Below are 23374 nucleotides of genomic sequence, written 5' to 3'. Positions count from 1 at the left end.
TACTCATTCTTCAGACAAAGGCTCTTGTAGAGTTGCATAAAAAGTCTTTCACAGAAAACAAAGTACATGCAGTTTGCTGACATTCTTTTCAATTTCAAAAATACATAATACATTTTTCCATGTGTTGATAAACTGGATTTTAAAAGAGCATTTTCTGGATATCTGGATAATCAACAACACAATGAATATAAACATTTTCTATAAATAGTTCACCATATGGCTACCATTCTCAACAGATGGTGTCTGTGTATCCACTAGAATATACAAGAGCTATGCAGATTTTGCCCTGCAATCATTCAAAATTGTAAACACGAATTTTTTACTTAATTTCAGATTTATTAAGCTTTATTACTGGCAAAACATTGAATCTTATCACCTATCTAGTCTGGGGAACAAATGCCACACCTATAGTAACAAATTTATTTGCAAAAGGCAAGTAGATAGTCCTCACCAAATAGAGTCAAAAGGATTTCCAAAAAGAGATATGCTAGGTACCAGATCAGCTTCCACAGCATAAAGGGATCTTCTTAATTCTCAGGTAGCACCATGCTCCCAAGGATAGTCTTCCTAAAAGTTTCATTTGCCCAGTAGTTTGTCAGACAGAATGCAGTCTGGACTATGTTAAGGAAAATTCTGTAGGCCTAAAAATGTTAAAGTTTGTGCATATATTGCAGCAAATGTTACTAGACAGCCTACATGCTTTATCCAGTTTTAGTAGAAAACAAACTAATTTTTTAGAGTTTCCTTACATAAACAACTCTAGGTTTTCTACTCTGCTTTGAGGAGCTGCTGTGCAGTGGAGAATATCTACCACAGGAACCCATGACTGGAAGTAAACCACTTGGTCTATGCTGTTTCATCTTAAAACTACTTATGCACATATCACCACGTAAACATTTCTTGAAAACTCCTCCTGAGCTGGTTTATCTGTTGGAAAACATTTTCTAATTTCCAGTTTAAACCTTTTTTCATGGCAGTTCTGATCCACTTGAACAAATATTGGGTTTAACCTGTATAATTTTTCTAACCTGGTACTGTTTCTCACCTGATTCATTTATGATAAACCAACCTATTGCCCTCTCAGTTATTAAGTTGTTATGTTTCTTATTCTAAAGATCTTGTACCTGACTGTCATTGTCTTTGACCAGTCATGAGTCTTTCTCTGTTCTTGTAGCTCCCTGAGCGCTCACATGCGCAACCCCACATCATTCTACCCAAATCAGTACTTATTGCCCTGCACTGACACCAGGGCTCCATGAAACTTCCCTAAGCGCACAGGAAGGGATTCCAGCTGCTCATCCTCAGAACAGCAAAACACTGCAATATTGAAGTATGGCTCCACGTGTTACAAAAATGCCTTGGTTGTTTGTCATAATTATAGTGAGGGGAATGTAGTTATTCTCTATAGTAATGTATTCAGCGCACTTGAAAGTCCTATAGAACTGCAGAAGGAAGGTCACATCTCAACACCCAGCAAAATGTTAATATCTTATAACTATGTACAAGTTTCTGAGATACTTCTCTGAAAAATAAAGCAATCAGAAAATATGCAACTTCTGCATCAGTATAAAGGAGAGTACATAAACAAGAAGGTTAATGTATGTTACTGTGCTTTGTGTTTGTGCCTCAGTGTTGACAGCTTTCTGGCTACTGTTGAGCAGTGCTTGCACAGCACTAAGGCCTTTTCTGTCTCATACTCTGTCCCGCAGCAAGTGGGCTGGGTGTGTGCAAGAAGCTGGGAGGGGACAGCTGACCCAAAATGAACAAAGCCATATTCCATGCCATATAAACGCCGTGCTCAGCAATAAAAACTGGGGAAAGGAGGAAGAAAAGGTGATGTTTGGGGTTAGGATGTCTGCCTTGCCAAGTAACCACTATGCGTGATGGAGCCCTGCTTTCCTGAAAGCAGCTGGACATGTGCCTGCTGATGGGATGCACAGAATGAGTTCCTTATTTTGCTTTGCTTATGTGCGCTGCTTTGCTTCACCTAAACTGTCTTTACGTGAATCCACCAGCTTTCTCACCTTTGCTCTTGCAGTCCTCTCCCCTATCCCGCTGCAGGGTGGGAGCAGATGTATGGACACTTAGCTGCCGGCTGGGGTCAACTCATCACAGTCACTAAAATATTTTCAAATGTGATAATACGCACAGCAGAGACAGTAGCCAGTTAAAAATAAGAGATCATGATACAATAAATTGCAGAAACAGTTTCAACATGCTGATTTAGCCAGACAATAACAATTTTTCATTTATGAGCCAGACAGCTATTGAAAGTTGAGATACATGTGAATTGAACACTAACTAAAAGCACATGGTCTTCTTAACGTATGAATTAAAGATAAGGAACTCCCATTTGGTACTGAAATAATATCTAAGGACATAAACTTGTGTGTCAAAATTCAAAAAACCAGCATGTATCTCTACGCATGCAGGACATCTTTTAAAACTTGTGTGAATCAAGTACTACAAATTAGCTGAATGTTAAAAAATTTATTATTAAAGGATAGTAAGATAAAGTGTAATTGAAAAGTATGTTTCAACTTTTATTCTTGCAGCTCAAACTACATGTAACAAAAAGCATCAGAAGTAAAACCATAAAGAAGGGAATCCATTTATATACCCCTTTCATTCCTGCAAAGAAAACTTTACAGTTTATAAAGGTATGAACTGTAAACAGGGATGAACATTGTTCTCTATGTTACTGCTTACTTGAATAGGCTTTTCAGGCTTTTAAGACAGTGTTCTATATCTGATAACCTTGAAGTGAGATAATATCACTAACCATCCACATCTTTCATTTTAAAAATTTCCTAAACACTTTTACAGTGAGGATCATAGCAACCATATCCTCTAATCATGAATGAAATCCACTAATCATAGTGGACTAGATTCACACGCTCATGTGGAGCCAAGAATGAGTAGTACACAATTCATTCCCTTTTTAACCAGTCCTAAAAGCCTTTTACTTTCCCCTAACCACCAACCAATTAATTTGCCTACCACTTGCTGGCTCTGGGACAATGCTCCCATAACCCCCTCCCACCTAACTCTGTCATTAACTAGGTTAGGGGAGCATTTCCCTTGTAAATGAGTCCCTTAAGCACTTTAACTTTTTTTCCCCAACAAATAGAGAGCAGAGCATACTTACTTTACCTCATATGCAATAGACAGTATTTCTCTTTAAATATAAAAACAAAGAAATAATGCCAATATCACTGTGAACAGGCAAAAATATTTTTGTCTGTACAGAAATAACTGATAAGGGAAAGCTTTAGCATGTGTTAAAGTAATTAAGGTGTTGTAGCACTCCACTTTATAAAATGATGGTTCTGACTCAATTCAAGTACTGCCCTTAGTTTTGTTTAACATGTCTCAGGAGGCAAATAGTAGAAACAGAACGGGTCCATCATTAACAGATCAATATAACCACACAACCATTCAGCTTGCACCTTAATTCCCAGGCACAAGAAAGACTAAGATTTATGCAGTTATAGGAAGGAGCATAAAGAATCAACTAAAGATAGGGCTCACTTGAGTCACTGCAAAGCTTGCTTGAGTAGCCACAAGACCAGCTAGAACTGGTCTAGCCAGTTGGAAAATATGAGCAGACATACTTCAGCTGTGCTAAAACCTAAGTCACAAAAAACCAAGCTGTGTTGGAGATACTGGTCACTATGGCAAATATTGGATTAGCAATTCTACTTAATGATCACAATGGGTTTAAACGATCTGTTGGTCTGTAAAGTAGAGTGGTTTAAATAATAAATCCATGAGCTAATCATTAATGGCTTGCATAATGTCACTTCTAGATGAGAATTTCCATATCATGTAGAAGGGCAATGAATGGAGACATTTTCAAATTAGGAAGGATGACAACAATTAGGGTACTTATTAAATTAAAAAAAAAAAAAGCAACAATAGATATGACAAAGGCGTGAAATACAGAGAAGGACAGAGGAGGCATATACATGACTGCTTTCTAAACTCTCTAAAAAATGAAATGTATTTCAAGGTATGTCCACAGTGAATGTTCCTTCTGCAAGCCACAGCAGTCCTCTACGCTTCTTCCGGCTTTTATCAATGATATCAACATGAAGGGAAGTTCAAGAACCACCTCGAGTCTAAGACTTTCTATAAAAATCTCTTTTTAAAAGGGCAAACCACTTCATTTTTAGTGAAGGGTGAGTGTTAACAATCAGCAGCAGAACTATCAAATTAAAAAAAAAACAGTACTGAATTGTCTCTGCCATTGAACATAAAACTGACATTACTGTTACAGACCAAGAAGTCCATGAAGTCCCATATTCTGTCTGGTTGAGGGGAACAGAGGACATCAAGAGGTCAACTGAATGGCACATTTTTGCCAGCATCATTTTTTGTGCAATTGCATTAAAATTTTGGCAAATAACATCTCGTGTGAGGAAAGAACTAATCACAGCAAAATTCAGAAAGAAGACTAGAAATAGACCGTACCAATATTTTTATATATGAAAGGAAGAATTAAGTGCTTAAGAATAACTGCTAGCCATAAATTGCCAAAACAGCACAAAACCATTTTTGAAATGCAAATTCACACATATAATTTTGAAATTGCCAGTTTCAAATAAACAGTTCAGTTCAAAAGATGAATGATACGACCATATCAGATATCAGGAGGATTCAGAATTAGGAAGGGTATGTTAAACTTCTTGGTTTGAAACAGGTAAGTTTTCCAGTCTTCACAATCATAGAATCATAGAATGGTTAGGGTTGGAAGGGACCTTAAAGATCATAGCAAATATTTTAGAAAAATGCCCATTTTTTCCACCTAGAATTTTCTGAATTTAACAGGTATCAATTCTGCATTAAATATATCTGCTTATCAAATAAGCAGTTAAATTTTACAAGTAAAAAAGTGTTAAAATATTAAAATAAGTTCCATTAGTTAAAAAATATTAAGGAAACACTTTCTAGCTAAAATTGTCATGCCTCTGTCTGAATTTGAGATTCATTGCAACTTGAGTAAACATCACTTAAGTTCTCACTATATAGCTGAAATGTCCCTGAGCATTATAGGCTTGCAAAAGTCACTCATTTCTTTTTAAAGCACTATTTAAGGGCATTATCATCATGTATTCAGTTCTCAGACAGAAAGAACATATTAGGTCCCAGAAAATAGGAATTGAGAACCGTGTGTGTATGGATCAAAACACTAGACTAGAAGTGTTTCCATTTAAAAATAATACTCACAAATAAATGCATAATTTATTTTATAAATGTCACCAGTAAAATCTTTGTATAGTGACTATTATAAAGTTAAAAAGGCAACAACAATGTGCAATTATTTGCCAAAATCCAATTACCTGTGTGCCAGCAGTACCCTGAAGGTCATCTGATTCAGTCCCAAATAACTTGGCAGCAAGTTTGACCAATCCCAGTTCCATTCAGTAATGGTTGTCTGTTGATACATGGCAAGAAGCTATTGTTAGTTATTAATCAGTGTTAATATGATCAGTAAATTAAAGCTCCAGCTGTGATATACTAACCAAGAAGGAGAGGGGTCTAGAACAAGGACTTAGACAGATGATATCAATCATGTCCACAGAAGAAGGTTTTTATTCCAATCAGACAGCAATTAATTTATAAATCCATTTGGGGATGTAGCCATTATTTATAAAAAGATAAATCAATTTTTTGAACCGTTATTCTTCCAACTGTTAATGGCATTCTGCCCAACCACTTTGTCTGAGAGCTTGACTCTTTGAAAAGCAAAATAATTGGCAACTTTTTATGTAACAGCAATTTACATTTTCTGCTGTCAGCAAAAAGTTTGTCATCAAAAACTTGGTATAGCTGGAATTCAAGATGTAACCTGTATTGTAATTAGAATGATGGTTGACTTGTCTATTGTTTTGTAAGGCATTCCAGTCACCAGATGGTTATTATACACAGCAGTAAGTCTAGACAATATGAACAAATATAACTCCATATTGCTTATTTAATAAATAAAAGCAATCTAAAATAATGGTGGTCAGACAAAAGACCACACGTAACATTCTTATGTTTACAAAACAGTAACTCCTGTTGCTTAATATTAATTTTCATTGGCAGTAATGGTCAAATAGTGACATCAATTCAACATTCCTGGGAGGAAATAATTCAAAAATTGTTGTTGTAACATCCAAATGGCACTGAGTAGTTAAAGAAAAATAGATGAAGCAAGTCAAAACAATGGAAATAAACCTAAATAAGGAGAGCAGCTTGCAGTGCATCTTTTTCTTCTTATAGACAGCACTTCGTTGTTCTGGGAGAGCAGAATCAGTGCAATCCTTCCCCTTCCTCCCATCTTTACTTTATTCCCTTCCTTATTTTAATTTAATTTTCTCCCTAACTCTCATCTTTGGCATGCATTTAAAAGTAATGTGGAAAATAAAGGCGAAATACAGAATAAGAAAGGGAGACAAGGGTAGCTAAAGGGAAGAATAATATAGTGTGAAAGTAGAAAGTGAATGAAGAAGTAACAGTGGACATGATAAGAAATAAGGGAAAAAGAGTCAACTGTGAGAACAGTGGGAGTAGAAGAACATGGGAGAAAACACATAACTGGTCTATACACTGAATTAAAAATAGATAAATAAACACAGAGAAAGTACTTGGAAAATGAGGAGGCATAAAAAGGAGAAACTAAACAGCCACTAGCAACCATCATAAAAACAAACGTAAAATTTTAAAGTATACCAGACAAAAATTCATTCTATCATACTGATCAGTTATGTGAAAAATAAAGGAGCAGTTTGAAAAAAAATCACTTCAGGAAAGGAAAATTTCTTTGTAGCATTTTTCTTCGTTGATAATGTTAAGGAGTTGCACAGCATAGACTTAATCTTATTAGACAATAGAGGAGCAGCAGCACTGGCAGAGATTGAGGTGTCAGGACAAATTGATAAAATCAAGAGCAACAAGTTACTAGGACCAGATGGTGATTATTCAAGATTTTTACAGGAATGTAAGAATGCAGTGGCTGAATTGTTAACAGAAATGACACACTTCCTAGGATCAGCTACAGAACTAGAGGTTTGGAAGGTAAGAAATTTACATATCATTAATAAAAATGCTAAAGCTGATCTCAAAATAGCACTTCAGTGGCCTTTGTTGCGGGAGCAGTAAAATTCATATAAATGATGATTAAGTATCTTACTAAATTTGACATGATAGGGACAAATTAGCAAAACTTCAGAAGAGAAAAAGTCAACCACCCAAATGTACTGCAATTTTTACATTTACCAAGAAAGTGTACATGGAATGTTTACTATAAATTATCTTCTAGAAAGCTTTCTAAATAATTTATTTTAACAAATCCTCTACTGCAGAAGCTAAGAGCAGGTTTACAATGCATAGTGTTGACATGCTCTTATATATTATTATGTATTACGTTATACAGTGTAGTATAACACAAACATTCTCTGTTCAGAGCTGAACCAGCTCTGTGGACTCATGGGCAGTAGTGACATGCCTTTTCCAATTGGCCTTGTGAGAGAAAATTTTTAAAAAGCAATACATAATTAACTAATTGGCAAAATATGTTGTGATACCAGTAGCTTGTTGGTACTTAGAAATTATAAAAGTTAGTTGGTGTATTAAAGACACATCTAGTTACAATAGATTTAAAGCAAATCAAGAAATTAATCATGGATTATAAACTCCTAAGCTTCATGACTATTGCCAACCAGTAAGAAATAAATTTAAGAAAAACATATCCTTTGAGAAGAATTGTTCCTTGACAGCACTCTGGCATCTTCTACAGGCACTGGTGTAGAATATAGAATAGTGTCTGGTTTCCTGTGAAGACTGAGCTATGCTGACCACTATTTTACAAATAGACAGTCCCACACCACTAAATAAATGTGCAATTTTATGGTAAAAGGAATTATTAAGCTCAGGAAATAAGTCTGTCATTTTCAACAAGGCTGGAACATGGTACTTAAAGGTGCATTATCTACTCTTTTTTTCTCATGTTTTTAAGACACTTTTCCATATTCAAGTAATAGATTTATGCCAAAAGTTTACAAAATACAAAGCAATTTAATATGAACTATTGCTTGTCATTTGTTGATTAATAGAGCACTGCAAATCTGTCATGTAGCAGAAGAATTCTGCCCTGAGTTGTCACTACTTGAAGGTCTTATTCTACCACACAATAATGAATTGAGAATTGAGGCATGGTCAACTATTTTCTGCATTTCAAATTGAAGTAAGTGATTCTGTAAGACCTTAAATTCTATCAGTTTAAAATATAGATAAAGGGACTAGTGGAAGAAAAAAAAGGGTATTTTTAAAGCATGTTCCTCTGGAGTGAGAACTCTTGTGAAATTGGTATTGATCTCCTTTTTCAGGATATTAACATTTATTGCAACATGACAATGATTAAACATTCATTAAACAAATAGGGAAAAAAACAAACAAACAAAGAAAAAACCACCCCCAACAACAACCCAAAAAACCCCCCAGATATATTTTACAGCAATACAACCAGGGAAATAATCCAAAATGCTCAAAACTCAGTGAGGAGATTACACTATTTAAAGAAGAGTTGTGCCAAAAAACGATGTCTTTCTACCACAAGTCTGTAAAGTGAATTTCATGCCACTGTAATACCATTTCTTTTTAAATATTTGAAATGGAGGGGTAGAATAAAAACTGTAGACGATGGACTAGGAAGATTTGAAAAACGATAGTGCAAGGTTTCTTAAGTGTCCAAGTGCTATCAGAAACTACATACCATTTTGTGTAATGAATTGTGGTCATGTAGGGCTCCGGCAGAGATTTAGTCAACTACATCTATTTTCTTTAACTGTTACATTATCAGGAAACTAATTTCTATAGGTAAATTATAATGCTTTATACAAAACTACCATGGCTTAGTCACAGAGCAACGGATGCTTTCTTTTTTGTTCCCACCACTTGTTCTCAGTATTCTGTTAAATCTCTATTTCCAACGCATCTTTTACTTTACTGTTCATCATTTCTGTGAAAGACTCATTAGGAAGATTCTAAATGTGCACTTGGAGTTTTGCCATGATATTTCAAAGGACTAAGACTAGCCCTATGTACCATTACACAGATGTAATAAATGTCATTGCTACTAATGGGCTTTCCTTCACTATACTGAACTAACATAGATAGTCTAAGTAAATGCAAATTGCTCTTACATGCAATAATTCTGATAAAAGAAAAGGACAATAATGGCTTTTTGAACATCATGCTATTGCAGAAGGTGCCCTCATTAGATTCTTGAGTAATAATATTCTTTTGCACTTCATCAAATGTGAATGCATATAATTAATTTTGTTTTCATAGTTTCTGTCTCTGTCAGTATCATGATCATAATAAGACTGACACGTAAAAATTACACTACAACCAAGGTTTCAGATTTTCACAAACCTGATTGAACACTTTTGAACAAGACTGTCTGTACACCTGGAAAGGGTTGAAGACAGGTTGCTCTTCTCTGCCCTTCAGTGTCAAAGTTAGGCATTGGCTGGAGATGACACCATCTTCAGAAGAATCCTCACAAGACAGCTGCTCCTTCAAATACTCCTTTTAGAAGAAGACACAACCACAAAACAGTATATGCCACTTTGCTTCCTAAGTGAAATTTGCCTAAATTTCTATCATAACTTTACAGTGTGCTTGACAGAAGCTCCTTATATTAAACGAGGGAATAAGTAATCTTTCACGAAATGGAAACCTTTTGAAGAATAACACTATTTTACAACAAACAACCACAATGAACATCCAGCCAACTGAAGCAAATCAGAATAGCTAAGATGTTGTTTTGAAATTGTCATCAAATTATGTGTATCAGTTCTCATTCAATATATATGTTAGGTACATGCAGAAATGAGAAACAAATGTTTGCTATGAGCTGTGCTAACAGAAGATGGCTATTATATGACTTATTTTACACGATAAACTATACATGAATATTTAAAGTTATTTTTGGACAGCATTAAATAGTTATGACATGACTATAAATTAATTGTTTGATGAACATGCTCAAACCAGTTGTTTAAACACAGGAAATAAGTATTCTCACACTCTTCAAAGCTATTTTTAATTCTTTAAGCATTCAAAGACTAGAAGTCATTTATGATTTACATGGCAATTTTAGAAACTATACTGCAAGAGACACACGATTATTCTGGCCACAATCTTTTCTGTTTTCACTTCTTAAACTACTATCTAAATAAATCATCATTGCATGCCACTAAAGTGTTTTGATTAAACAGAACCACTTTTCAAAGAGCTAGAAAATGAAACACTTATAGATCTATTTGCAGGGAGGACTACTGTGATTAAACAGTGTATTGTTATTAAAATGAAGTCCTTAATGATAGGATTGCCATAACATTGAGCAAGCACTCAAGGTGAGTCTTCGTTAAGATGTGTGGATGCAAATGTTCCTCTTATCCGCAGTACTACCGAGTTGATAAACATTTTCAGACACAGGTGAGGGAACATGTAAACTACCCACCAAGGCACACTGTGCTCCTCGGTGGGTCTTTCTGAAAGAATAATTTCATCGTCAGTTTAAACTGATACAACCGTGGTCTGGCCTGAAAGGCACAAGTTCCCTCCCAATACACACAGAGTGTGGCTGTTTCTCCCTGGTGTTGGCACTAGCATATGCTGTGAAATCAGACAGAAAAAAGAAAGGTTTCAGCCAGATAAACAAGCCACACCATTTCTAGTACTAGTATAAAGTGCACAGGGGCTAGGAGTGGGAAAGCACCAGGGCAAGAAAAAGAGCCAAGACTCTATCGACTGGTTGTAGCCTATTGACAGGACTGCCTAAGACAATCACAAAATCATCCAAGTGTATTTAAAAAAAAAAAAAAAAAGAAAAAAGTAATCAGAGCTTTTTTTGGTTTAAGACAACAGTATAATGCAGCTGTGAAAACACCCTGAGTCTCTTACCCATATCTTTTTAGCCTACTGAAATGTCTGGGGTTTCTTTCCCATCCATTCATGACTTCATGCCATAACAAAGATTTAAAAGTCATGGTGAAGGGGGTTATTTAAAAGCTATTTCTATTTGCCAATTATTCATAAATGCACTGCCTTCCATGCACACATTTTCACAAAATCTGTAGGCAACTCTAAAGCAACCCAGTCCTCTGTGTGTCACAGAGTCAGCAGAAACAGACTCTGCTGGTTTTTTTAGAAAAGATATTGGAAATGTCTGTCCATGCTTCCTGGAGACTGAACATTTCAGTGCTATACAACTCACCTCCCAGTACAGGCATTTTTCTGTCTTTGGAACACTGTGGATTTATGTTTTGATGAAGAGACTTACTCAACAATGGTAAATGCATTACTTTAAGAACTTAGTACAGTACATACCGCAGACCCTGAAAGGGTCATGTTTCAAAAACATGAAAATAGATAGAAATGAAATATTGTTTGCAAACATGTGAGCTATGTCCTTACTATCACTGACTGGGCATGAAACCAAGTAGACAGAATATTACTGAGACTGACAGCTCAGGAAAAGTTTTTGTTTGGTAGCCACTAGTCATAAATGCTTTTTAAAATTATTGTTCTTTTTGATAAATACACTAAGGACTGTAAGCTGTTTTGAGTTCTACAGTGTCTATTATAGATCTCTAACATATCACAGCTCTGTTTCCAAATATATCTTCCAAGAACCTATATCCCTTTTCACCTGCTTTTCTAAGGAAAATTATTGGGAACAACAATTTTCCATCTCATCATTTTGTCCTCTATTCACACACAATTATTAAGCAGTGTAGTATAAACATCTCCAAACTAATTTTAAGAACATGATCCCTTGATAGCCCAAGGAATCTCCAAACAAAAAGATGGACCTTTGAACAGACAAGACTATTTCTTGGTAGTCAGGCACGTTAAACATAATCTAAGTTATGAAATATAATATTGAAAAGTGCATTATCATAATACCATGCTAAGCATTAAAATGCTTTGTAACGGTTTCAAAGGAAAATTGAAGTAACATGGTAAAGTCCTATGAATCCAGCTGGTCAGGATTTTCTTTTTCTTCTTTAAAAAAAAATAAAAAAGTTTTTTCCACTGAGAAATGTTCTATATTTAACAAAGCTCTTACTAGTTACAGAAATTCAAGGAGAGACACCTGGGATGTGGAAAGTCAGGCTGAAGTCCCTCTTCCACCTAATTTTCTCATCTTCTTACCTCCTATTGGAACTGCTCCACTTTGTATAAATAACCGAATACTCACAGGAGTTGGATCTTGGATAAGGGTCTTCAAAACCCAATATGGGCATTCTAGCCCTTCAGCTAGAGTATGATTCTATTTTTGACCCTAGAAGTTAAGAGTGGATTTTTTACAGCAATTTCTACAAGGCGAAACAACTCCAACAGGGGAAAAGGACAGAATTCTGTGCTAGCAGCTAATGGTCTAGCGGTTTGGGGAGTTAGTTCGGATGTGGGAGATACAGATGCAATTCCCTGGTCGGAATCAGGCAGAATAAAGATTTGAGCCTGAATATCCTGTCCCCAAGGTGACTGCCCTAACTATTCGATTATATGCTATTTTCAGAGGTCTTGCTCATCATCTTTTCCTCACTCCGTTATACTTAGTGTAATTCTGAATGCGCTCCAGGTGAAAAGGGTTTGTTTGAACTGTATTACAGTAATAATTTTCACTTCACTTCCTGAACCATTTAATTGTTTGAGATGAAACTTGAAAAGATTCTGTATTGTATTAATATTAGGTTGCCATCTCCACATACATGCTTACATTGCTTCTAAAGCTTCCAAATGCAGATGCATCAAGGTTGCTTTTAAGCCTATACTTAGGAACTAAACAGTTGATCTGATTTTCAGCACAGTGCCAGTGCTGAGCTGCAACTCTATTGCCTTCATACATACAGAGCTGCCTAATCATTTTTCTTGCTATTATTATCTTTTTTAATGTAAAACCTTGGCCTATGCTTATATTTGCATTATTTTGCATTTTATTATAAACACTTCTGTACAGTTGCAGTGATCTTAACAGCACCTGCTTATGCATTCAAGGAATAGTAATTTAGTAATTACAGCTAATAAACAGAACTTTCTTAATTAAGCTGTCTAGATCTATGTTATCATACAATTTAAATAAACCTGTGTTTATTTCAGTTTATAAAATCAGAATGCTTTTGCTAACTTGGGGCAATTTAGAACAGCCCTACAAATAATGAGATAATTTTTTCACATTGCCCAAATTCCACGTGCAACAAAGAAATCTGAATTTGTTTACTGTAATTTTGAAAACACTTTACTGAACAGAGTTATCTAGATTAAGTAAGGTTTTCATGTGGATGCATTTACTTCTTCAGTACAGCTGTAGGGTTTGTTTGCTTGGTTTTTTTAATCAGGAGAATTGATTTACCACATTTAATTTTACTTCCTGTAACAGTCAATTTTTCAATAGTCCTGCTGATTTTTTTTTTTTTTTTTTTTTACCGTGTTTAAACTCCTAAAGTATATCTATGGTCTACAATATGAACCTGAAGGCAGTTTATGAGCCATACTACTGTTTAAGCACATAAATAAAATCTACATTGTTTCCTATAAAGTAATCTTTTCTATACAAAGGCAGAAAAGCCTAAACTGAATGGATTCCATTACAATGCAATATAGGATTTCATATTGACTTTAAGAAGCATTATCACCTCCTTGACTAACCCTTAGCTGCCAGCAGACGCTGCCTCAGGCCAGTACACACCTAATTGCTCGGTAAAAAGGCCGTTTCCCTACCTCATTGAGCCGGATGATGTGATAAATTTGCCTCAGGTACTCGCTGCCACCTAGTTTGTGGCAGATATCCAGGACCATCATGTTTATTTTCTGCTCAGTGAATCCAACTGCAATACCTCCTTCCTCTAACGCTGCACCTTCTACTGTGACTGAGGCACTAGAATACAAAAAAGATTCAAATATTCTTAGGTTAAATTTCTAAAAATCAACTTACTAATACATAGTCAGCTAAAAATGCATGTTAAAAAAAAACCCCAAACCAAACAACCGGCCCCCAAAATTATAAACGTCTTGCACATAACAAATGTTGCTGCATATACATCTCTGAAGCCTTTATACAAATACATAATCAATGTTAAATAAGATTTTTTTATTGTACAAATTTTAATTATTTTAATCTGAAAGATGAAAACATAAGATGTTCTTTAAGGACATGCAAGCAGCAAATATTTTTTAATTTTCTTTTCCACTAGAGAAGTATCTTTGCTACTAGAAGTAGAATTTGCATTCGATCTTTTGTACATTTTTCTTTGCCTGTCGCTGCACATATTACAGCCTAATTAACATGTCAGAAAGGTAGCCATTACTCTAAGTATAGGTTAGAAGTTTTAAATTGAAGTCTTTTTCTTCCCACTGGTATGGTGGTAACTGTTTCAAAGGTACCTATTTGACACTTGTTGCACTTTTTGTCCTGTACTATTCCTTGGTTTTCTTCGTAAAAGTATTTGTGTATAACTGCTAAAAAAAAAAAAATCTGCAGGTGACAGGCCCATAAACCTTGAAAAATACGTATTGTGAACTCTGACCATTGTCAGACTGCTCTCTCTCCATATAAACACATTATTAGCCCAGTATTGTACATGGACAAATTATCAAGAAAAAGAAGTTCTAAAACTAATTATTTTCCTCAAATATTAGACCTGTGACACAGATACATGTCAGCACCTTGAAAGACTGACAAGAATATATTATCCCTTCTACACAGATTATTATTGGATTAATTTAAAAAAACCCAAATGCCAAACAAAGAAGAATACTGAATTAAAACAAAACAAATATTTAAATTTTTAGAAGTAAAACAACAAAACACTTTGCTACAATAAATTGCAGTTTACTGCTGCAAGTGTGCCACGATTACAATGTTAGTCCTACTGAAAGTTGCCGTTTGACCTGCAGGCTCACTTAAATGCTACACAGCTGCTGGACATTAAAGCTGATACTGCTTCCACATGCAGCTTCACAACGTCCTACAGAGCAAATAGTTCCAAAATATAAACTATAATTTTGTTCTTTGTTGAATGGAAGTAAGTGATACTCTGTTATTATGGTGTATTTTACAGAAAAGCTTCAAAGAAACTGATCTTTAAAATTAAAGCACACTTAAGGCACGCTTTCAATGCCACATATAGATACAGCCTGAATTTCTTGTCAAACTTCTTAGTGGCTGACATTGAAAAAGTTGAGGACCTCTGGCAAGGGAGTGTATCAGTGTCAGCACCCAAATTGCATCCTTTCCTGTCCGTCACTGTGCAGGTGAAGCAGATGATTGGATTCAGTCAGTGCTATGATTAATGAGTTCCTCTCTGGATTTGGGACTGCCTATCAATCATGTCATTAGGAAGAATGTGCCCTGAAAGAGGCAGACCTCAGCTAAGGAATAACTGCATTCATCTTAATCTGTATATGCACCCAGCCAGCCAAGTCAGGGTCACCATGATGAAAAACAATAATCTTCAACTCGACAAATTACTTTGCAAAGACAGACATTTCTTTTTTTCTTGGGATGCGTGTTCTTCAGAATGTAATGTGACTGTTTACACCTCTGGTGCTACCATAAAGTGAAGGTTATTTTAATGAATAGTAATGCTTTCAGGCAGTACACAAGACAGGCAATGCGTAAACTGCCACTTTCTCAGCCTTTCACTGAAGGCAATTCTTAGGAAAGTGGGGAAAAAAAAAAAGTTTGTATATCACAATGGAAGAAGCTATATAATATTTAGACTTCTTGTGCAGCTACCAGTCCTGATATCAATAACATAACACAAAATCAAGCAAGAGTTTTCCTTGTAAGAATCCAGTGCACTTCAAAGATGTTTCCACAACTGTGCAGGTGAATTCCACATAAATTTTTGAAATTTATGGGTTTTATTTTCCTTCACGCACTGTATCTGTTAAAAGTATATAAGCATTTTTGAATTTGAATATATACATATACACAAATACATGTGCATACACTTACCCACAAAATCCTTTAATTATGAAAAGGTTATACGGAACATAATTTTACAGCAACTTAGATTTTCAAACGTAATCATTCCTATTTCAAGCAAATCACATAAACATTACAAGTTTCCTCTTGAAAGATCTGCTTTTAGTTTACTGATTACATGACCACTTCTTAGTTTAACTGATATTTGAATTTCAGCTTTAATATATTTGGTTTATAATTTGCATTTATAATAACAATTTAACTCTACATTGCAGATCTCAGATATTTATTAACCAGATTACTTTTTTATCATAAATTAACTTAGGATATTTTAATATAGAATGGAGAAATAACATTTATGCTAGACTTCTATTACAGAAATCCCACTGAAGTTAGGGGACTTAGTTTCATAACCACATCATAGAGCGACTCAGTTGGAGAGCACTTAATGCATTCTTCAGTTTCTTAAGCTTAAAATTAGAGGCACTAGTCACAAACTAGGTTGTCAAACAAAACTTTGGTTGACAGTATACACATACAGAAAATATTTTCCCAAATTCATTTCCCACAGTCTGATACCTGCTGGATATTAAGGCAGTTTTGTGGCATGTTAGAAAAGAATAGAACAGTATATTGATTGAAAAATCTCATCTTTAGAAGAAGTACAAATACTTAAGTTTCAGTTTTTAGAAGTTGTCCACAATATTGTCTTAACCTACACTTGTATTTTTAAAAAAAAATGTCATCTCTCAGAGACATTAGAAATTGTCTTATGGAACCATTCTGTTAAGTATCAATTTGCACATTATTATTATGGGTTTTTTATTCTATGACTCCTTCAGTCACTGGCATCTGGCTTCAATCTTCTAATCACTGGATTAGAGCTTATAAATTAGTATTAAATGGAAATGTAAAGATTACAAAGGTCAATGTCAATGAGCATTTGTGTGACACTGCTACTCACGTTAATTGACTACTCATCGAAACAGAATATTGCCCCTTATAGTACTGCATGAAAGTCTGTTCACCAGTACCGGTGATTCTGACCTACAGACACTACACCCTTTGTTTATATGGACAATTACTGTCAGAATAGCAATGACTGCAACCTTCAAGAATACTAATTAAAAAAAAAAGCAATCTTAATTAAATTGTTTACTACTGAAAGTAAGTAAATAATGTAACTCAAATAAATCTAATACTGGAAAGCTGATGACTAGTATTTTGCAGAATAGAACATGACTTCAACATTAAAACAGACTAGATGAGGAAACACATTGACATGTACACAACCCCTTGGAAAATCATTATCGGGATTTAAAACACTCGGACCTTAATGTCAAATCTGCAGGGAAGGTTGATATTTCCTCAGAAAGGCACAGCAGGGTACTTGCCTTGTCCTGTTTTGATACATCCTACTTGCCCTCAGGGTTTGTTGTGTTCTAAAATGAAGTATGCTTACTTTTTCATCACAGATGAACACCGAAAGCTTTCCACAATCCCTCTTAATTTAATCACCATAGCAAAATTAATTTACAAATATAATGTGGTGCCCTCTAGTCAGCGTACCTGTTCACATTCTGAAAGATACACCAATTAAATTGTACATATTTTTGGATTATCACCAAAATACAAAATCTCTAAGTACCATGAAGACACTGTTGCGATGAAACAACCATGGTTTACTGTTTCATCAATACAAGTTAAGTTTCTAAAACCATTCTACAAAGCTGTTAATATTAAGAATGAATCCATTTCATATAATATCACTATTCACCTATTATTTTTTTAACAGAACAATAGCCATAAACATGACAATAATCCAGTAGAATAAAGAACAACCAGCTGCATTTGAAAAATACTATGTTCTTACCACTCCGTGCTCAGTCTTCTTGCCTTCAGCAACTGGCTTTCAATCCAGTTTGGTCTTTGCTGTTCAATGCTTTGTATCACCTTCTGGGTCACTTGCTTAGGACCACTTTTCTGTTTTCCCATAATACTTTCTAAGCACACACGAACTAAACTGAGTTTTTCTTTGCTCCATCTGTCAAGTGTTGCACCTGTTAAAAGTTCTGCAGTATTTCCATCCTCAAATATCCGACATATAATTACAATCAAGTTCCAGACAAGCAGACCAGCTTTCTTCAATTCAGCAAAGTTTCTTGACATTTTTCTCTCAGCCAGAAAAAAGAAGTACTTAATTGGGGGAGGCAAACATGCAATCACTGTAGGTAACTTGCTGATTACAATAGATACTGCCTGAGCTGCAAGCCTTGTGAAGCCTTAAAAAAAGAAAGAAAAGAAGATACGATTAACATTAACATTCTAGTTCTATCACAGCATGATTTTGAATGTTGTATGATAATTTCTAACTTTCTTTTGTACTGAAAATGGGTAAAAGGCTTAAGTTCTCAACACTGTAGCTTGACTTCTATTGTGCTTCCTCCACATAAATCCCACAAAATCTAAACAAAAACATGAATTGAAACCAGAGTACCTAGAAAATCTAGAAATCAGACTGTGACTCTCTTAACAATTAATCCTGCTGAGCACAGTTATTACAGAATAAATTAAAAAAACAACACCCAGGTATTTTGAATCGTAAAAAAAGTGTCTTCAAAACTGTGGTGGAACATTTTTCCAGCTTCACTAGTGGAGCATTTCTCTAAGTGTCTCAGGATATTTCATACATTCACAATCTTTAGTTTTCTATCAATCCTTTTCTATGTTCAGACCTACAAAACTTCAGTTTATCAAATTTCATATAAGCATGCACTCTATATAGCACTGCATTTTAAACATTCCAGATATTAAAAGTAGCTGTAGAAGTAATTGCAGAAGCTATGCTCCTCAAAACCAAAGACACATATAAAATGAAAATGCCGAAACACAATCCACATATGGAGTCAAGTCACTGTTTAAAAAAGCACCAAAATAAAACCCAAACAAACCAAGAATACCCCTGACTCATTGCACCGGTATTCTCAACTTGTTAAAAAAACCCCACCAGAGCCAGATCTGTTCTAGGTGTCACATAGCCAACCTAATTTGTCACTAAGTCTGAGCCTTACCTCTCAGCCTGCATCTCAGTTCAGGCTTAGCAATAGCCTAAAAACGGCCTACAAGTTCTAGATCAATGTGATATTGCAGCAAGCACACTGCTGCACACACGTGCCTCAACATGCTGAAGTGAAGATATATGGAAAGAACGGATTGATACCATGGTTTGCCCACACTCTACATATTCAAAACTTCACGCCAGAATATACTAAAGGGATACTGCTGTATTGAAAATAATCAGGTAATATTTTGGTGGTAATAAATTTACAGTGACATGTTTTCAAAAGTTAAGGTTTTGAAATTATGGATGTTTCAGGCACTGAAGGTTATGAAAGTACGTATCAGAAATCATCTTTACATCCCATCCCCTTTAAATCATCTATTAGGTATTTTATTTCTCTTCCTTCAGTAACTGTTTCAACAACCAAGCAGTAGCAGATTCCATACCAGTTTCAGTGCTATTCAAACATAAATTGCTGTTATAAAGTTGCGATGACCAAGATGTTATAATTTCAGACAACACTGTGCATTTAAATTTAAACAGTCCTGACAGAAAAGATGGTAATTGAGAGAAGAACTGGTTACAGCCATTAAGACAAAAGTATAGACATTATGCCTTATTCTTCCTTAAGTCCCACCTTACTACTGTCAGATTCAGTACTACTATTAACCGTAATACAATACTGATTAAAAATCTTGTTTGTGTATGCAAGGGTGTAAGCCTCAAGAAAGTGGTACTGAATTTTAACGTTATGTACTTTAAAAAAACAAAGGATGCTTGGAAATTGTTTTGTTCACTGTCAAACTGCAATGCTAATGAATTATAACTGTCCAATTTTGTTATTTACTCATTAAAGTAGTATCAAGATTTTATGACATATTTATAAAGCAGTATAAATTTCACCCACATTTCCCAGATTCTTTTCTCTTCATTTCCCGAGGAGTGTAATTCCATTCCTTTGGAACCGTTTTCAATAAACTTTCAGGAACTATTTGCTTGTGCTGGTATGTTCCATAGTTTTCCGTTGCCTCCCATGAATGCATCAAAGAAATTATCTGCTTCACTATACCCTTGACTGAATTAATCAAAGTCAACTTCAAGCATCTGATAACCTCTGGCTCCGACACACCACAACTGGAAACTTCAAAAGGAAGAATTATTAAATATTCAGTAAGTGTAGTCATTTGTGTAAATCTGTTTCAGAAAGATGTGTTTCAGAATTTACAGAAAGTGAAAACATTATGATTTAAAATAACTTAGACCTATTGGTCTGTTACAAATTAAAGACAGAGTATAAAGCAAAACAAAGCAGCATCTTGTACCATCTTAATACAGTTTTGAGAAAATACACAATTCCATTTATTTTCTTCATCCTCATTTTTCTATCAATATATTTCTAAAGATTTCATTTAAACTGGCGAATGTCTTCTTTTTTATATGGAGTACATTTAATTACTTGTTAGACAACAATTTTTTTCTACTTCCTTATCTTCATAGTTAATGAAGCTGTGCTTATTAGATACCCAAACTGTGATGCTAGAAAACTGCAAATGAAAAAGAGATACTTTGTGAACAAAAAATGCATACTGATAGTAGTCATCAACAGATATGTAGCATGTTATCAGAGATTGCATGTTGAAAATAGACCATCCTAAATACAGTTATTGACATTACAACAACTATCAATCTTCTCCACATTCTTAATACCACAGAGAATTGCAGTTTCTCCACTGCCATGGAGCAGCACTAGTCAGGCAGAGTGCTGCAGGACACATCAGAGATGTCTTTTGACGTGTTAGGTCCTTTGCTCATACTTTCCCTTGTCGACTTTTCCCTGATCCAAGTTTTATACTTCTCTGTGTGGCCTTTCTGGAAAGTTCCATACAGTATTTCTGTATTTTTCAATCTCTTACACCTTAGACTTTAATTTTTGTGATCTCATTTTTAACCTGAGGCATACCTGAACACTTCAACTACCACTGTTTTCTGTTTTGTGATATTTTTAATTCTATTTCCTCTCTCACATTCTCCTAATTTATTCCTTTCTTTTCTTTTGAGCTTTACCGCATTTTAGCCTTCATTTGCAGATCACCTTCTAAACCTCACCTCTTTTCTGGTTGAATACTGCTTTTCCTGGGGGCAGTATTAGTTGCTCTAATCGTGAGGGCAGGTCTCCTTCTCTGTGGAAAATTAGGAGCCTGTCTGTCTGTTGACAGCACAGTCTATACGCCCATCACGCTATGTCTAGCTCCGTAGGAGTCCTTTTGCTTTTTCCACTCTCCTTTAGTAATTTCTTTCTTTTAAATCATGGTAAAGGACTGGAGCTATTAAATGCACAGAGACAAAGAATCTTTATTGCTGGAGAGCTACAGAAACTATCTGTTGCCAGCCTACTGATAAGACAGACACTTAAGGAAATTAGACTCCTAGTTGACCACATTGTTCTATAATCTCTGCTTTCTTCAAAGTTTTCACCACTGCTACCATGACCCTATTGCTCAAAACAATTCAAATATGATGTAATTTTGAAGTAAACTACCATAATTTAATTTGATTTATTAAGGTAAAAATAATACACAGGACATGTCTCAAAACTGACAAGGTTTAACATCAGCTTTTAAATACTTATTAATAAATTAAATACCTGTCATATTGTATAAGCAATTCCACAACTGCACTTTTTCCATGTAGGTCTCAAAAGCAATGCCAAGAGATTTGGGTGACAAAGTGCAGTAAGACAATACTGTGAAGATTGTTTCGATCAGAGTAGGCTCTTTGTTATTTATCTGTTCTAAGAGAGGACTTTTTTCATCACGATTCAATACCTCATTTCCTTCAAAATAAACAAAAACATGGTTACAATAATTTCCAAGTAATCCAAGTCACAACAATAGCTAGTATTAATCAAAACAAACTTCAAACTATCTGAATAATATTTCAAGCAATAGTAATATTTACAGACACTGAGATTTGATCTTCCTCTGCATAATGACATTTGACTGTCTTTGTGAATTATACGCAGACATTAAAAAAAAGACTCAAGCATGTTTTTAAACTGAGGAATATGCTTATTTAACTATACATGTACTCACTATATAACTGGAATTTGATTATTTACTAAATATTAATCAGAAATAAACTGTACTACTGCTGTAGAATCACAGTCAAAAGGTTATTACTGCTTAAGTCCTATTACCAATATATTAGTCACGTGAAATAATAGAACTCTATTTAGCTATATAAAATAAAATACTGCATACTCCCCAAAATGGGTTGGCTTTGTTTTTCAATACGAAATGAAATTGAGAAGAAATCAGTTCCACAAAACAAAATTTGAGCCCCGCTAAGGCACAAATACCTATGTTTTTAAAGACAACTCTTGATTTTCACTGAGTTGAGCAATAACAGCTTACATAACATATACTTCTAAATGTTTTTCAAAATCATTATAGAACCTTCTCTTACCTGAAAGATAATGATGTTTTTAAACCTCTTTAAAGCAATGGCTTTGACTTGTGCTAATTTTAAAGACCTCGGCTTCCCAGTATTTGCGGAATTTGGTTTTGGTGTTAACATAACAAATGATCAGAGCTAGAAGCAACTAAACACTTTTAATTTAAATTTCTAGTTTGCAAAACTGAAAGGTTCTGTAAAACTGTTTTAGGTCAAATTACACTTTAAAATGTCATTGCTTTGTGCCAGTTTGTCTGCCCTTATATTTAGTAACTTGTGCAGGAGAATTACTAGGCTGTGCTTTTCTGTGGTTCAAATAGCTTTCAAAACCTACTGTGGAAAATAGCTGCTTTCCACCCAGCTCTGAATGACTTCACAATGTTGAAAAATTAAAAAAATCTCACTTTACTCTCCTCTGAATTCCTACAATCTAATTCACCCATTATCATAAAAACTTTCAGTCTGAGTAATGGCAGGAGACAGATCAGTAATAAGAATTTTTTTAGTCAGCATTTCTTCCTATGAGTTGAGTGAGCTGGCACGTTTTACTGAGACACCTTCCAATGCCAGATGCTTCTGAGTCAAGAATAAAATGCATTCTATTAATTCACTCAAACCAGCGATGTGTTGTCTAATATTGATATGACAAAGAAAGAACCAAGATATCAGAAAAAAACCAGTTCAAAAAGAGGTATTCAGTTTGTGAGATGAAAATTTGATTTGAATTTTGATTATACTACTATAAGTATTTTTTGGTTTTAATTATTTAAACAAATTCAAGGGAGGAGGGTTTGACGAGCATTTAAATACTATCTTTAGAGATTATGGTAAGAAATTGCTTTGTGTAAAGGGGTTTCATAGAATCATAGAAT

The 23374-nt window shown here is 34.8% G+C and overlaps 1 protein-coding gene across 1 annotated transcript; it reads right to left on the bottom strand.

The window, feature by feature from the left end:
• Positions 1 to 9420: 9420 nt before the first annotated feature.
• On the bottom strand, positions 9421 to 21882 carry LOC104509914 (uncharacterized protein KIAA0825-like; the record flags this gene model as incomplete). The annotated part of the gene is made up of 5 exons (XM_010152009.1): positions 9421 to 9576; positions 13780 to 13936; positions 17862 to 18270; positions 19957 to 20190; positions 21694 to 21882. Coding segments are annotated over 5 exons (1145 nt in total), but the record flags the coding sequence as incomplete, so codon positions are not given.
• Between the last annotated feature and the right edge of the window lie 1492 nt (positions 21883 to 23374).

Source organism: Eurypyga helias, unplaced genomic scaffold, assembly GCF_000690775.1.
Source record: "Eurypyga helias isolate BGI_N326 unplaced genomic scaffold, ASM69077v1 scaffold34705, whole genome shotgun sequence".
Lineage (NCBI taxonomy): Eukaryota > Metazoa > Chordata > Aves > Eurypygiformes > Eurypygidae > Eurypyga > Eurypyga helias.
The sequence above is the reverse complement of the archived record's forward strand: the minus strand, read 5'-3'. Positions and strand labels throughout refer to the sequence as shown.